Consider the following 18,151-nt stretch of genomic DNA (forward strand, 5'->3'; position numbering starts at 1 on the left):
CTAAGATGGCTAGTGAGGAGAGTTTCGTAGTGTTGGTTCACCATAGAGGATCCATTAAGAGGAAAACTCATTCCGGTGTGAAGTTCACTGATAAGGATCTTCTCTGTGTTATCGTAAGGCCTACGACGAGGTATGAGGACCTTGTTAGCTCTGTACTGCTGAAACTTGGTCTAGAAGGTGTGAAACGGGTTAAGAAATTTTTTTTATCAAATTCCAATCACGGTGCTCCAGGAAACCGTAAAGTACGATTGTTTCACAATCGGGAGTGATGATGACTTGCAGGTCATGTTTCATTGTCGCCGGCAGTTTCCAGAGGTGAGGACACCAGAACTGTTGGCAAAGTTGGTTGACGCCGTGTCCAGCTCGGGGGGTTCGAACCGGAATACCACCACTTTAGCCACGGTAGCCGGTTCTAGCTCAAGACCAGCCGTGGCATCTTCCTCCGTCTCTGCGTACGAGCCGCCCCTCCAACCTGTCGCCTCCCCTTCGTTCGCTGTTGATCTCAACGGGAGTGTAGGCGACGAGGTCGGAGAAGGGGAATATCCGCGGACCTCTTTACAGTGTCTTGTACCGGCTGGGGTTGGAGATGGATTCTTGGATGATCCAGAGGACGATGATGCTGGAGCAAGTGAGCCTACTGGGACGGGCGGTGGTTCTAGCTCTGGCACGCAGCAATACCCTCCACATTTTTCCTCTTTGGACTTGGATGCCATGAGGCAGGAGGGGGTACCTGGGTAGCCGGCTGGATTTGGCGCTAGAGATGCTGAAGGGTCTGCAGGTCTGACAGAGTTTCAGGTTGGTCAGCAATTTCCGGATAAAGAAGAGGCCCTCTTAAGTGTCAAGACTTACAGCATCCGTCGAGGGGTACAGTACAAGGTCGTGGAATCTGACTATCGCCGGTATGTGGGCAAGTGTTCTGAGTTCGGCAATGGGTGCACATGGTTGATTCGGCTTAGTCTCCGACAGCGAAAGGGAGTTTGGGAGGTCAAACGTTACAACAGACCGCATACTTCTTTCTCTCCCACCTGCGTCAGCATGTGACACCACAGCCGGGTCTGCTGGTTATCTCGGACAGGCATAACGGCATCAAGGCCGTGCTTGAGGCTCCTGACGGAGGCTGGTTACCTCCGTCTGCATACCGGGCATTCTGCATTCGACATGTTGCGGCAAATTTCACCCTCACCTTCAAGGGCAAAGACGCAAGGAGGCTACTTGTGAATGCGGCGTACGCTAAGACCGAGGTCGAGTTCCATTACTGGTTTGATATTCTTAGGTCCGAAGACCCGGCGATGTGTGACTGGGCGAACCGGATTGAGTATTCGTTATGGACACAGCATTGTGATGAGGGGCGTAGATTCGGACACATGACGACGAATATATCTGAGTGTGTGAACTCGATCCTCAAGGGTGTACGAAACCTACCTGTATGCTCGCTAGTGAAGGCAACATACGGAAGGTTGGTGGAATTATTTGTTATCAAAGAGAGAGAGGCTGAGGCGCAGATGGGAACCGGACAACAATTTAGTCAGCACTTGGTGAAGTGTATAGAGGCCAACTTGAAGACGGCTAGGTGCTTCACCGTTACTGTGTACGACAGAGATAACTCCGAGTTGACCGTCGCAGAAACAACTCCGACTGGTTCTTTCTCACTAGGTAGCTACAAAGTCTCGCTTGCATCTCAGACATGTGACTGTGGATACTTCCAGGCTCTTCATTTCCCGTGTCCCCACGCACTGGCATGCTATGCCTACTCACGGCTTACATGGGAGCCTTACGTCCACCACGTGTATCGTCTTAGTTCAGTCTTCAGTGTGTATCGGATGGGTTTCACACCTCTCATTTCGGAGGGTTTCTGGCCACCATATGACGGGCCGACTGTCATCCCTGACCTCAATAAGAGGCGTGCGAGAGAGGGTCGGCCGAGGTCCACTAAGATACGGACCAATATGGACAAGGCAGATCCGAATCGGCCAAAGAGGTGTGGGCTTTGTCGGCAGCCGGGCCACACACGTCGGAGTTGCCCACAGCTCGGAGGAGCAGAGCACACACGGGGGCATGATTAGGTGTTTTGGTGGATTTGGTACTTTCGTTGTTTCAATTTCGCGTTTAGATTCCACTATTATCGGTTTTCTTACTTGTAGTTGCTGACTGATAGAATTTGTTAACGTCAGTGTGATGTACTTTGAATAGGAATTTAGTTAATGAATATGTTCTTTCTCCGCAGTTTTAAACGAAATGTATGTCTAATGCACACCGGAATAAATAACTCTGCGAGTTTTATTAAACCATGATGCAGAAACTATATTCGTAACTTAAATTGCTGTGCGGAACGAATTCTTAGTAATTCGAACCATCTTAGTTCAAATTACTTGCTGGCTAATTCTTCACACTAATTCGAACCTAATTGGTTCGAATTATTTGGCAAACCTTTACAAGGTGTAATTCGAACCAAATTGGTTCGAATTACATGGAGATTGAGTTCGAACCAAATTGGTTCGAATTATATAGAAATCTCATTTGGTTGATTGATGAACCAATTTTTGATTTGGCTGATTCATGTAATATTGACCTAGCTATGGTTTACTTATGTGTTTTGCCCTAAAAATTATTTTTAATAAATACAAGGAATAAAAATTATATTTAATAAAATAAATTTTAAAATTTAAAATAATCATAATAGACATAAATTGAGAGAGTTTTATTCGTGAATAAAATTTGACATTAATAATTAATTAATAAAAAAATCATAATATTTATTATAATATAAAATTATATTAGATTTTTTTATTTAAAAAAATATTTCCTTAGATATTTTTAGAACAGTCTAATTTTCAAAATTACAAACGTTAACGCATAATATACTCTCAAAAAATTTACTAAGTTACTAACTCAGGCCTATATGAATTTTATAAACAAAAAAAAAGAGAGGAAACAAAAATATATTGCTAGATTACTATATATCCACTCTTCCTATGGATAATGTGATGTCTTGTGTTTGACTATATACCCAGTATTTTAATTTTAATTCCAACGGTTCTGAGGGGTAATATCGTCATTACATTTTGGATAAACCTAATCTCCATGCACCCCAAAGGATTAGGCTTCTATTAACAATTGTGCCTTTAGCCTTTTCATAGTATCAATTATTATAATTTTAGGGCCCAGGAAAAGCCACCAATGAAGGAAAAAAAATAAAAAAGAGACTTTGATTTGAAGCATATTATGTACACTTTTTATCTTCTTTTATTTTATTTTATTTTCATTGAAGTATGCCCTTGACAAAACCATTGCAACTTTTTTCTTCTATCTCTTTTATAATTATTATTTACTATTGGAGTTTATTATTATTTCTTAATTGTCCATTATTACAAGAATGTAGGCATTTTAGACATCATAGTCTAAAATTTTAATTTCCATGGTGTTTTTTTTTTATAAATCCACATTTGTGAGATCCTATATGGCTCAAACTTTGAATAAAGTGATTAAGACTTCACTTCAAAGAGACTCTATATAATATTTTTAATTTAGCAGTGTAAAAGTATGTGGCAAACAAAAAAGCAACACAAAAGAATTCTAACATTTTAATTACTCTATACAATTTCATAAATATTTCATTGATTATTTCTAATTAATATTAGGTTTAATTATTGTGTTAGTTTCTATGATTTCACTAAATTTTTAATTAGATCCTTATATTTTTTCTTTTCAATTGGATACCTCAATTGTTTTTAATTTTATAATTAGATTATTTTCATATCAAAAACATTAAAATTAACAAAATATTTATTTCAAAATACATGTGATCAAAGATTTAGTTAGGTTTTTAATTATGAATATTTTTAATTTGTAAAAAAATATTCAGTTAATTCTAATATTTTTTACACTACAAATAACCTAATTAAAAAATTAAAAGTAATGTAAAGACTCAATTAAAAAAAATATAAGAATTTAATTAAAAATTTAGTGAAATTTTATAAAAACCAACAAAATAATTAAATTTTAATATTAATTTTTTTTTTTGAGAATTAACCATATATTTTCTAACATAATATAATACACTACACATCTTTGCTAGTGGTTTGAGTTTCATGAAATTTACATGAAATATGTTCAAATTATTCATGACATTTTTGACACAAAAACTAGAGGGAAAATAATGAAGGTTATAGTTTGATTACTTTATTGTATAATATATAAGATGCTGCCCTTCACATGCATCATGTGCACATCACGTGATTAATCAACTTTTCTCCTTCTCTAGTTGCTTATGGATGAACATAATTATTCTAAGTTGTGGCAGAGAACCACAACCCTAACCCTACTTCTGATGTAACTTTTTGTGGTACCAAGCATAACTTGTATTTTAGCTTCTGTACTATTAGTTAATCTAGTACCATTATTATCAATTTCTAAATTAAAAAAAAAATAAATGCACATCATGAATGTCTTTTAAGATAAAAAATGCTTGTATTAAATCCTTCAATATATATTTAATAATAAAAATTTAATGTTGATATACTGTTAGTGTAAAATAATTTTATACGTATATTTAATTACATAATATATCACATATATAAAAATAATTATCTTTCATATTAAACCCGTAAATGGTCATCTAAAATAATATATGTAATTACACGACTATATAAAACGCTTTATACTATCAGTACATCAAAATTAAACTCTAATAATAATTAAAAAAACAAACTATATTATTCCTTTCCCTTTTGGTAGTTTCCAAAATTCCACATGCACCACTATACAAAGATAAAATAAAAAAAATGGATAATTACAAGCATGTCACATTAGTACATTAATGTTGATTCTATTTTTGTATACTATTGGTACGGTATATAATGGTGATTGGTGTGTATAAATCTAAATGGTACCTACAAATAGGTCCCTCATCTTAATACATAGACTTTAGGTCACCATACCTATTAGTAGCTCCCAAATCCCAATGATTTTTTATTTTGTATTTAAAGAGAGTTATGCTAATATGCTCTACATGTGTTTTTTCATCAATGTTAATTAAAAAAAAAGGATCTTAACGGTTATTTTATATTGTTAAAATACTGTTAATAATAATGCAAGTTGGATTTAGTAGCAAATAATACTGATGTATTAAAAGTAAAATAATACTTAAATCATTGGTATTTTTCTGAAAATAATATTGAAAGTTTGAAACCATTGGTTTTTGTCAATAATTTTTTTTTTCATTAATGACTAATGGCAATAATTTTTTTTTAATTTCCTATAGTATTTCTCAACCCCATCCATATATAAGTTAAAGATTAATATATTATAATCAAATTTTCATTTAAGGATTTGATATTAGTGAATGAGTTTTTGCATTACTTTTTTTTGGACTAGTCATTAGTTTTTCTTTGTAGTGGGTAACAATATTAGTTTTAGGCCCAACTTCAGATATTGTGGGCTGTTAGGCCCATTTATTGTTCATCAAACCCAAAAAAAAACATAATTTCTTTACGGAAAAAGATTTTTAAAACAAAAAAAACATGTTAAAGTGAGAAAGTTGAGAATTTAATTATCATTGAACAGCTCTTTCTTATACATTTATTATTAAGTAAGAAATAATATACTCCTTGTTAATTAAATAAATTTTAATACTCTATTTGTTATATTTTATACAATAATAGTTTAAATTTAAAATAATAACCTACTAATTAGGTTGGCCACTTTTCTGATAAAGTTAAAAAAAAACACTAAAACTAGTTAATTTTAATATCATGTCATTTTTCAAGAAATTTTGCACTTTCTGATTTTTCTATAACACATTAGCAATCTTATTGAATTTGTAATTTCATGCAATTCTCTATTACTTTAATTCAAGAATAATAATTAAAATATATTATTATTTATTTTACTAATTTTCTCATTGGAGAGGAAAGAAATAAAGTATCAAAATGTGATTTTTTTTAGCAATGATCCCTGTTTCTAACTATTCTTTGGATTTTGACAATTTCTGATAATAATTTTGACAAATAACTCTAACTATGTAACATTAACATATCATCAAATGAAACAATTGTTAGGCATGCATTTACCCTAATAAACTGAAAAAAGATGGTCAAAAATAAAGGTGTCAGAATATGTGTATGATGCTAAAGTTTGTGGCAATTAAGCCATCATATCCATAAATGTTTCTTCCAACCCTATTTCACCAAAAATAGACTCTTATGATTTGGATTTTGGAACTACAAATAATCTCAAATTGGACCAATTATTATAGTTTGAAGTTGAATTGACTGATTTCATAAGCACATGTTGTGCTTAGCAATCAGACAAAAAACATAATTGTTTGAAGGAGAGTTGTCCAAATCAGACACAATAATGTTGCTTTCTTCATGAGGAATATTGTTTTCTCTTTTTTAAAAAATAAAAAAAATATTTCTTAAAGTGTATGATTTAGAAATAAAATTTTGGAAACCATGTATACCTTTTAAGAAATTTTAATTATTTAGTAAATTCATAGCTGAGTAGTGCTAAGTTATCAGCATACAATTTTTTTCTTTAAAATTATGAGTGAGACTCAAATCTAAAATTTTTAGGTAAAAATGGAGAGACTATATACCATTTGAGTTATAGGTCGTTGGTTACCACATATAATTCTTTATATTCCTTATATAGGAAAAATTTATCAGCAATAACCCCACTAAAATTCTATCATAATTTTTTGTGCTTATTTAAATACTTAATTTTGTCTAAATGAATAATTATTTAATTAATTAGAGAAAGAGAATCAATGTCTTTCATTAGAGTGTCCTTTAAAAAAATTAAAACTTTAACAACATATACCAATAAAAAAATTCAAAACTAATCATCTTTCTCATGGAAAATACTATACTTAATTAACATAATGCTAAAGAGACAATAATCTAAATTAATTTATTTAACTTATTATACATAATTTTATATATATAATGTAACATCTATGATTATATATTATTATATTTAATATTACTCAATTATTTTAGTATTAATTAAATAATATGAAATAAAATAATTTTGAGTTGATTTTCGTTTCTTCCTTTCAAATATTTTACTTAATTACATAATAGCAAAGAATATGCTACAAAGTTCTAGAGAGTGTAGACAAATTAATGCATCACCATATTTTTCTCGTGCAAATATATCAATCAATCAGTTAGTTCAATTAGATATGCATCTATGAAGGTCCAATTAATTATTAAGCAATCAATTTTATATGTTCCATTTTAAAGAAACAGGCTGCCCCAGTTGCATGCCAAGAACATAGCATCAATAAATTCAAACTTAATGAAAAGTGGGTTTTTTTAATTCTAATATAAACTGTTGTATATAGTAAAGTTTGGTGTGTGCCAGAAGAGCTTTATTAATTTGAAGGGAACATATACCCTCCACTTTTTGTGGTTTATCATATATGGAAAAAATAATGAGAATGGAATAATAGCTATATGGCTTTCTTCTTCCTTTTTTGCATTTAGTAAACGGCTAAAAATTTAATATAGTCAATTAATAAAAAATTTATTTGTGCTTACTAAAAATGTGATTTTTTTAATATAAAGACTAATTTAGTAGGTAATATATAAATATTATTTTAATATATATATATATATATATATATATATATATATATATATATATAATAAAATTATTAGTGCTGAAATTTTTTTTAAAAAAAAAGAAAAAATGATGAAAACAGAACATTATAGCTAGCTAGCTAGCAATTTGATACTTCCAAGCAAACACAGTTCAAACCCACGGTCTAATTAAAAGCATATATACTTACTCTTTTCATACGAAAAAAATATTAATAGCTTTGAAAAAGTTGAAGAGATGCATGGTTTATATTTGTCAATTAATTAATTAATTAATTACGCGATTGTATATATGTGCAAGTCTTTCGTTATTCAACTATTTCAATAAAACTAATACTATACAATATACACTATCTTATTTTAGTTATTAGTTACTTTCTCCAAAAACCCTCCAAAATGTTAGATTCTTGCTAGGTATTGAAAAGTTTGAAACCACAAACATTATTCTTTTATGTATATTAGGTGGGTCTCTATTTTATTTTATGTATCATGAAATTAAACCTGTTCTTGCAAGGTACTTCTTCCGAGCTTGGTGTCGGCTTTGTATTGACCTTTATTAGCTTCATAATTCGAACCAAATTCGATGTATCTTTGTGAATTCGGATCCGAGCGTGCTACCTGCAAAAAGGACTTCGACACTCAAATCAGTAAAGAATTATATAAGAAGAAAAAGTGTTCGGGATACAAGTCGTTTGTATAGTAGTACGTTGTTGCTAAATGAGTCATATGATTGTCCATCAGTTCGATTTATAGTGTGCTCCAGGTTGATTTGTTCGTTGATGAGTGCCAAGATTTTCATGACCGACGTAAACACATGCGGGCGAGATCTTTGGAAAAGATTCGGATACGTTGAGAGACTTTATCGTTTCAGTTTGGGGTAAGCAGACCGAGGTATAACTCGGCTTATCCAATGTTTAAGGGTTACATTACATAGCCCCCAAGCTTAACTTGCGATTTTCATGTTTTAGCAAGTTGAGCTTTAGAATGTGGTTATACTTCGGTTTTTGTTAATAACACCCCAGCTCCCAAGCTCAACGTGCGATAGTTCTCTCAAGCTTGGGCGTTTTACTTATCTTCCACGTAAATTCATGTAATAAATTTTTTTCGAAAACCGTTATTTGCAATAAATGTGTGTATTATCTTTTCACTTGGATTTGGGCTTTGGAAATCTCCTTGGTATGTGAACGGTTATGCTTTTTGAGTTACCCTCTTAGTGAGTGGGTTATTATGCTCCTTTATTACAGTTTTTCCCTTAAAAAACTATACGAAGTTTTTATCTCAAAGGTCTTTGCTTAAGTGAATGAAATATGACTGCGAAAGGTTAGTCTTCCTATTTTTCTTTTTTGTCGTTTCGTTTTCATAATGGTTAGAGAGAGAGGGAAAGAGGGAGAAAAAGAAAAGGAAAAGGTAGTAGAGGTTAAAAGTGAGAATCTCTACCAGTGGGTACATGTAGACGTTAAAACCCGCGCTTCTTTTTACTGTGATGAGGAGTCTCTTCGTGAAGCTAGGTCTTTGAAATTGTCGAAAGAGGGGTCTGGCATAGGTGTCGAATTAGTGCCTTACAATAGTGATGAGAGGGTTTGTGAAAAGAGGGGTGACTGGAGTTATTTTTACATGTATACTCTGTGTTTTTTCGAGTTTTTTCTAAGGTTCCATTTTACTGATTTCGAGTGTAATGTTTTGACCCAACTCAACTGTGCTCCATCCCAATTACATCAAAATTTTTGGGCATTTTTTAAGGCTTTTCAATGTTTGATGAATTTCCTGAGTTTTTCGTCTTCATTGAACGTTTTCTTTTCTCTGTTTCAGTCAAAAAGAGTTCGAAAAGGGTTGTGAATTTTTCTGAGCAGTTATCCGGGCCGCTCTATTTTCCTTTTTTACAAATCATCTTTTAAAAATTTTAAAGCCATGTTTATGAAAGTTCGTTCTCATGAGACTGAATATCCGTCTTACTTGGATGATGAACTTGTTGAAAGGTTTCCCTTGTATTGGTATCCAGAGCCAATGCAGATTTTGGACTCTATTGAGAGGAGTGAGGAAGAAAATAGATTTTTGAATTTTTTAATTAAGTGTTTCGCGGAGGGTGAATGTTTGTCTATCCCAGAATTGCTTAAGTATGATGAAGGAAATGATAGAGAAGGGTTGGAAGCATATATAGGTATTGTGTATTTGTTTATTTGCCTGTGTTTTGCGTGAACAATTTTTTATTTGAAATTTGCATGTTATAAGTGAAAGGGTTTCAAATTTGAGTACTTCCCGCCTTCAATCGTTTTTGAAAAAGAAAGGTGATAAGACTGGTAGCGTATCAGGTATGGCGAGGGAAGGGGGTGGGGATGTGGCTTATTCTTCTGCCCAGCTCCCTCTTTCTCCAAAAAGGAGAAAACTTGACTCTGAGAAGTGGCTTGAAGTTCTTTCTGAAGGGGATTTTACTGACAAGACTGTTTTTGAGAGACAAAGGAAGCTTTACGGTTACATTGATGGGGCTAATCCTCATTCCGTCTGGAGTGACCAGTACCCTATCTCTGAGCTCTTTGACCATGTTTCCCAATATCCTGGGGATATAGGTTTGACCCGATGTACTGGTGTTGAGGCGACAGAAAAGTTTTTCTAGATAATCTTTTTACGAACAGTACCTATTTTTACTGTGTTTGAATTGTGATGCACTGATGCTGCTTTTTGTTTTTTCTTTTAGGTTGTTGCTTCCCATTTATTATGTGTTGGGTGTGCAATTGAGTTTTTGGCTTCGGAGCAACGAATCGCTGTAGATAAGGTGGTTGGACTGGAGCAGTCTTTGAGGGAAAGGGACGAGGTCATCGTTGATTTGACCAGAAAAGTAAAGAGTGGAGAAGAAGAAATTTTGAGGTTGCAGGACTAGATTCGTCTCTTGCAGGCTGAAAATAAAGAAAATGATAAGAATAAAAGGAGAAATGACCTCTCGGATCCATGAGCTAGAGGTGGAAGTGCTCGAAATATTTTTCGCAGGGTTCGACCATGCTGTCAGTCAGGTTCAATTGTTTTTTTCTAACTTTGCTGTGGAGAAGCTTGATGTGACCAAAGTGGTGATCAATGGTGAACTTGCAGAAATTGAGGCCGATGAGGAGCATGCTGAGAATGTTACTCCCCCTTCCTAGTTTATTTGTTTTATTTGTAATTATTTTGAAACTTTATTTGGTTTTTTCCGAATTTATTCGGAGTACTTAAAACTTTGTTTTATTCGACCTATGGTGTCGGTTTGAACTGTAATGAATGTTTTGCTTCCAGCTTTTGATGTGCTGGTTAGTTTAATGATGTTCGACATATCTGTTTAGATAGTTGGATGTTAAAATTCTCACTTTTTTTGACCCACTTTGGAATCGTTTGTTTTTATTTGATCCGACATATGAAGTCAATTTCGACATTGGTGATATGGAAGTATTGCCTTGTTGGCTCGATGCTATTTATTTGGCAAGAATAAAGTATGAGTGATTGCATAAAGATTGATATATTCATTTGTATATAGTTTTGAATTTCTTTTAGGGGAGCGTGAAATGGTCAGCCTCGTTAAAACCTGTCCGAGTAAAACCCTCCTTAGGGATAAAACCTCGTGATCAGGAAAAAGAGTACATGGCCAGTTCACATATACCATAAAGTTTCAACTGTAATACAATTTTAAAGATGAAATGTTCCAAGTGTTGGGAAGAGCTGTTCCTTCTAGTGTTTGAAGGGAGTATGCTCCTTTTCCGATGACTCTAGAGACGCGGAAAGGGCCTTCCCAATTAGCAGCTAGCTTTCCGTGTCCTGGTGGTTTTCAAACTTCTTCCATTTGCCTTAGTACCAAATCCCCCTCTTTAAAGGCTCTTGGTCGTACTTTCTTGTTATATTGCTTTTGCATTGCTGCCTGCATTGCTTTTTGTCTTAGCTCGGCTAGGCTTTGTTCTTTATTTATTAGGTCAAGTTCGGCCGATCTGGCTTCCGAGGTATCTTGTTCGTCGAAGTACTCGATTCGAGTCGACCCTTGGCTGATCTCAACAGGTATCATACAGTCTGTTCCATAGACCAGCCGAAACGGGCTTTCATTTGTTGTGGTCTGAGGTGTTGTGTTATAACTTCATAGTACCTTTGGTATAAGCTCGGCCCAGCGTCCTTTAGCATCTGTTAATTTCTTTTTTAAGGCGTGAAAAATCACCTTGTTAGCCGCCTCTGCGAGCCCGTTGGTTTGTGGATGTTCGACGGAGAAAAAACGATGTTTGATATGTTGGTCGGTTATATATGAAACAATTTTCTTATCTGTGAATTGTCTGCCATTATCAGATATAATTTCTCTAGGTAAACCGAATCTACATATAATTTATTTCCAAATGAAATTTTGTACCTTTTCTACTGTTATTTTCGCAAGAGGCTATGCTTCTATCCATTTTGTGAAATAATCAAGAGCTACCAAAAGGAACTTTACCTATCCTGTTGAAACTGGAAATGGTCTAGTATGACCATCCCCCATTTATGAAATAGCCAGCTGACGTCTGAAGTGTGTAATAGCTCGGCTAGGTTGTGTATTAGGGGTGCACATTTTTGACATGCATTGCATCTTTGTACTTTGTTTCTGCAATCGTTTCTTAGTGTTGGCCAATAGTATCTTGCTCGGAGTATTTTTGTGGCCAGACTCCTGCTTTCGGTATGATGTCTGCAGACCCCGCCGTGTACGTCGTCCAAGGTAGCTTCGGCTTCTGCTCGGCTCAGGCATTTTAGTAGAGGTCTGGAAATACCCCGCATGTACAGGTCCGCTCCGATTATAGTATAGTGGTTTGCCTTATATCTGAATGACCTCGATTTTTCGTCTTGTGGTATCTCCCCAAATTTTAGATAGCGAATGAATGGGCTTTGCCAATCTTCTTTCTATGACATGCTTAGAACAGGTTTGATATCTAAACTTGGTTCTGTTAATGTAATGTGATTCAATGTTTCTGTTTGATCTGTTATTCTGTGTGTGGCTAATTTGGATAAGATATCGGCCCTACAGTTTTGTTCTATAGGTATGTGCAGTATTTCAAAGTTTTGAAAAGACTTTATCATTATTTTGACCGAACATAAATACTTTTCTAGAAGTGGATTTCGTACCTGAAAATGGCCGTTTACTTGTTGTACTACAAGTAGGGAGTCACAGTGTACCTTTAGGCTCGTAATTTCTATTTCTTTGGCTAACCTTAGTCCTGCCAAAAGCGCTTCATATTCGGTCTGATTGTTTGTTGCTTCGAAGAGGAATTTGATTGACTGTTCGGCCTGGACTCCAGTGTCATCTTTCAGTAGGATTCCTGCACCACACCCATTTTCTTTTGATGCCCCATCTACGTAAAGTTCCCATGTTTTGGGTGCTTCTTCTTTGATTGTAAATTCTGAGATAAAGTCGGCCAAGGCTTGGGCCTTGAGTGATCCTCGTGATTGATATGTAATATCGAATTCAGAGAGTTCTATTGCCCATTTTGTTAATCTGCCTGCTAAGTCTGGACTTGACAATATTTGTCGCAAGGGATGACCTGTTCGAACTATGATTGGATGTGTTTGGAAATAGTGTCACAGCCACCAAGCAGTGATGACTAAGCCGAATGCCAGTTTTTCTATCATGGGATATCTTGTTTCGGCATTTTGCAAGAGTTTACTCACAAAATATACTGGGTGTTGCTCTTTTCCTGTTTCTGTTACAAGTACGAAACTGATAGTGTTAGTTGAAAATGAAAGGAAAATGGAAAAGGGTTTACCTTGTTCTGGTTTTTTTTAGTATGGGCGGTGATCCTATAATATGTTTGAACTTGGAAAAGGCTTTTTCACATTCTTCATTCCAGATGAACTTGTCCGACTTCTTTATGGTGTTGAAGAAGTGATATGATCTTGTGGCTGCAGCTGGTAAGAATCTAGACAGGGCAGCTAAACAGCTTGTGAGACATTGTACTTCCTTGACTGTCCTTGGGGATTGCATGTTGATAACGGCTTGATATTTGTCGAGGTTAGCTTCTATGCCACTGTTTGTGAGCATGAATCCGAGAAATTTACCTTTCTGTACCCCAAATGCACATTTTTCTGGGTTTAATCTCATGTTGTATTTTCGGAGTTGCTGAAAATTTTCTTTAAGATCGGCCTCGTGTTGTTTTTCTGAGTCAGATTTGACGACCATGTCATCGACGTTATATCTCTATATTTCGTCCGATTTGTTGTTTGAATACTTTGTCCATCAGTCTCTGATAGGTGGCACCTGCATTTTTTAAACCAAAAGGCATGACTTTGTAGTAGAAATTAACTTGGTCAGTTATGAAGGTTGTCTTGTCCTCGTCATCTGGGTGCGTTTGTATTTGGTTATAACCATAGTAAGCATCCATGACACTCAACACATGGTACCTAGATGTGTCGTTCACTAGTCTGTCGATGTTTGGTAGTGGGTACGAATCCTTTGGGCAAGCTTTGTTCAAATTTGTAAAGTCTACGCACATCCGCCACTTTCCTGAGTTCTTCCGGACCATTACGACATTTGCTAGCCATGAGGAGAAACGAATCTCTCAAATGAATCCTGCATCAAGCAATTTCTGCATTTTTATTGCTGCGGCATTTCTTCTTTTCGTGCCCAGCTTTTGCTTTTTCTGCTTTATAGGTCGGGCATTAGGATTGACTGCCAATTTGAGACATATAAAGTTCGGATCGATTCTCGACATGTCAGCAGGGGTCCCTGCGAACAGGTCGGCGTTGGTCTTTAGTAAGTCCACCAGATTTTTCTTTGTTTCTACAGAGAAAGTAGAGCCTATGTTAGTAAATTGATCAACTTGTCCCAGGTGTACCTTTCTCAAGTCATCTGTTGGGGCGGGGAGATTGCTGCTTTCTCTTGGATCCATCTCGGCTAGGGTTGGAATATTTTTCGAGTTTTATATGGAATGAATTCTTGGAATAGTTTCTTTTATGGTGGCCTTTAATCCCGTATTGTAACATTGTCTGGCCTCCTTATAGTTGGCATGTACTGTTGCTACTATGTTATCCTGCACAGAAAACTTGACACACAGGTGAATCGTGGAGACAATAGCTCCGAAAGAATTAAGGGATAGACGTCCCAAAATAACATTGTAAGGACTTATACAATCAACTACGAGAAAATGGATATCTAATATTTTTGAGTTCGGGAATTCCCCTAAGGTCATTCTTAGCCATACATAACCTGATATAGGTATTCGTCCCTCGAAGAACCCTACCAATTCTCTGTTTGATGGTTGCAGTGATTTGTCGCTTAGTTGCATCTTTTTGAATGTGGAGTAAAATAAGACGTCGGCGCTGCTTCCTGGATCGAAGAGGACTTTTTTGATAGTTAGCTCTCCCATTTGGACCAAAATCACCACTGGATTGTCCAGGTTTAGAGACCGGGATTGGAAATCCCCATCCCCGAAACTTATATGAGCAACCGAGGATGGTGTTGACGCTCCAGGGTGGGTTCCTTCCATTGTCATCATAGATTGGTAGCTTCTCTTACTGGCTGTGTTAGTCGCTCCTCCTCCTGCAAAACCGCCTGAAATATAATTGATAACTCCTTTAGATGGGGGAGTCTCTACTAGACCGCGCCATGCTCCTTTTTCTTTTCGATCCGAGCTATAGCTCGGCTTGTCGTCGATCTTTGTTGGTTCTCGTTAGTTCTTGGAAGTGACATACTTATCCAAGAGCCCTTGTCTCGCCAGCCTTTCCAATAAGTCCTTGGCTACGACGCACTCGTCGGTAGTATGACCGAACTTTTCATGGAACGCGCAGTGTTTTCTTTTCTTAACATATTTCTGATCTTGGTATGTCCCTGGTTTGCTCGGAGGTTTTATCAATTTGTTGTGAAAGATCTCTTTAATGATGTCGTCCCTCCTGGTGTTAAACCTGGTATACGAATCAAATTTGGGAGTTAATTTGAAAGGTTTTTTAGAATCTGTTTTGGGACCTGTAGAATTTGCCTTCCTCTTTCTGGGGCGGTTGCTTCTCATTCTTTTGAGCCTCTCGCAACTCTTCTATTTCGATTTGACCAGTTATTTTTTTTTCGAAACTCTTCCAGTGTTTTTGATTTTGCAACAGCTATGGCTTCCTGGAATTTTTTTGGTCGAAATTTGCTTTTGATTGCATGCAATTGTACTTCTGGTTTGAGGTCGGGGATTTCCATGGCTGCCGTGGTGAAACGCGTCATGTAGTCCTTCAGGCTCTTGTGTTGTCCTTGTTTAATCGTGCTTAGGTAGTCCAAATCTTGCACATAAATTTTGGAAGCTGCAAAGTAATTTATGAATAGCTTGGCGAACTCATCGAAGCTGGTTATGGAACCTGCAGGCAAGTTAGAAAACCACAATAGAGCAGCCCTATCCAAAAAGGTTGGGAAAGACCAACATAAGATGGGATCGGAGTCGCTGTTAAGAAACATCATGGATTCAAATTTGGTAACATGTACTTTAGGATCTCCGATCCCCTTGTACGGTGTTAGAGTCATTGGGAGTGTAAAATTTTTTGGCATTTTAAAGTTCATTATTTCTTCAGAGAAAGGGCCAGTCCGTCATCTCTCGGTTTTGTGGGATGTATCTTTTGTCTTTGCTCTTGACTTCGCGTGCTGTTCCCCACGGAGCTCAGCATTAACTTTCTTATGGTCGTTCTTCTCCCAGTCTTTATTCTGCAGAGCTGCCAATAGGTCAGCCATTGCTGATTGTCCGCTAGCAGAGTGGCGTTAGCAGACAAGAGTTCATCATTTGTGGGATTTACATGAGGGTTGCTAGAGTGATCCGTCATGTCTTGCGTTTTGCAGAGAAAGAGAAAAGAACAATCGAATATAATTAGGTTAGATAAAAAAAACTTGTGAGAATAGCGTGGCCTCACGATGGGCGCCAAATGTTCTTACAAGGGTACTTCTTCCGAGCTTGGTGTCGGCTTTATGTTGACCTTTATTAGCTTCACAGTTCGAACCGAACTCGATGTATCCTTGTGAACTCGGACTTGAACGTGTTACCTGCAAAAAGGACTCCGATGCTCAAGTCAGTGAAGAATTATATAAGGAGAAAAAGTGTTCGGAATACAAGTCGTTTGTATAGTAGTGCGTTGTTGTTGAATGAGTCCTATGGTCGGCCATTAGTCCGATTTATAGTGTGCTCTAGGTTAATTTGTTCGTCGATGAGTGCCAAGATTTTTGTGACCGACGTAAACACGTGTGAGCGAGATCTTTAAAAAATATTCGGATACACTGAGAGACCTTATCGTTTCAGTTTGAAGTAGGCTGACCGAGGTATAACTCAGCATATCCGATGTTTGAAGATTACGTTACAAAATCATATATAGTTTAAATTATACATGATTTCACATAAGATATTTCTTTGGATTTATGTAAAAATTTTGCATAGGTATTTTTTATTTTTATTTACCTTATATTTTTATTGTAGTCAATAAAAATCAAAATATATATTTTTTTGTGATAAAAATTTTAATACAATATCATAAAATTATAGTTTAATTATTTTATTGATCGTTATAGTTTTATTAAATTTATAATTAGAAATATATATATAAAACTTTGATTATAAAATTTAATAAAATTATAAACATCAATAGAATAATTAAAGTTAAAATTATTTATTTCTAAAACTAGGAGAAGACATATACCGGTTACATATTTAATAATATATGAAAGAAAAAATATGTATACTATGTATACTACTTATAAAGTATGGACACTTCGCTAAGTTGTCGTATCCATGTGTTGGACACATTTCGAATATGACACTCACCGATACTCGTCTGACACGCGTGTTTGTTGTGTCCAACCGTGTCTTAATAAAAAAATAAAAAATTCTTCTCTGGATACACTTAGACACATCTAAATACCATCACGTGTCAACATATCCAATCTTATTCTTAACATATATTCTTGAAATAAATTTAGTTATAGTATATATTATTATTTTTTAAAACAAAAAAATATTTTAAGTACTTAATATATTTAAAATAAGACATTAAAGATAATTAAAAAAATAATTTATATTTTAATATCAATAAAATATCAAAATATCATTACGATTTATCTAAAAAAATACTTTATATTTCATATGTATGTGTATCCACGTGTCTTATAAGATTTTAAAATTCGCGTATCGATATATCTCGTGTCGTGTTGTGTTTTGTGTCCGTATCAATATCCGTGAATCATAGTATACTACTAAATACTAACCGTTATGCACTCAGTATGATTAATGGGAGAAAACATAACAATTAGCTTTAGTTAACGTTCGTCCAAGCAATGATTATTACAAAGGGACCACTATACTCGATCTTGATTATATATATCGACTCTTTTTTATAATTATTTACCAAATTAAAGTGAGGAACAATTGAATTAATATAATGCAAATGCAAATTGTATAGAAAAGAAACTAAACGAATATATAAATTAAAAGATATGAATATGATGACTGAATACTTAGTTATGTATATATGAATGATTTGATTTTCAATAATTTTCATAAACATCATCATTAATTCTTTGTAATCACATCATTATGATGATTTGTCACTACAAAAAATTAAATTACTGGAAT

At 35.1% G+C, this 18,151-nt stretch overlaps 2 protein-coding genes across 2 annotated transcripts; both read right to left on the reverse strand.

The window, feature by feature from the left end:
- Positions 1–14,485: 14,485 nt before the first annotated feature.
- On the reverse strand, positions 14,486–15,052 carry LOC130939242 (uncharacterized). Its single transcript, XM_057867362.1, has one exon. It carries the CDS (start codon positions 15,050–15,052, stop codon positions 14,486–14,488), a length of 567 nt encoding a protein of 188 aa, XP_057723345.1.
- A 183-nt stretch (positions 15,053–15,235) lies between these two features.
- On the reverse strand, positions 15,236–16,062 carry LOC130939243 (uncharacterized). The gene is made up of 2 exons (XM_057867363.1): positions 15,632–16,062; positions 15,236–15,467 (listed from the first exon to the last, which is right to left on the reverse strand). Exons 1-2 carry the CDS (start codon positions 16,060–16,062, stop codon positions 15,236–15,238), a joined length of 663 nt encoding a protein of 220 aa, XP_057723346.1.
- Between the last annotated feature and the right edge of the window lie 2,089 nt (positions 16,063–18,151).

This window comes from Arachis stenosperma, chromosome 7 (genome assembly GCF_014773155.1).
Source record: "Arachis stenosperma cultivar V10309 chromosome 7, arast.V10309.gnm1.PFL2, whole genome shotgun sequence".
Classification (NCBI taxonomy): domain Eukaryota; kingdom Viridiplantae; phylum Streptophyta; class Magnoliopsida; order Fabales; family Fabaceae; genus Arachis; species Arachis stenosperma.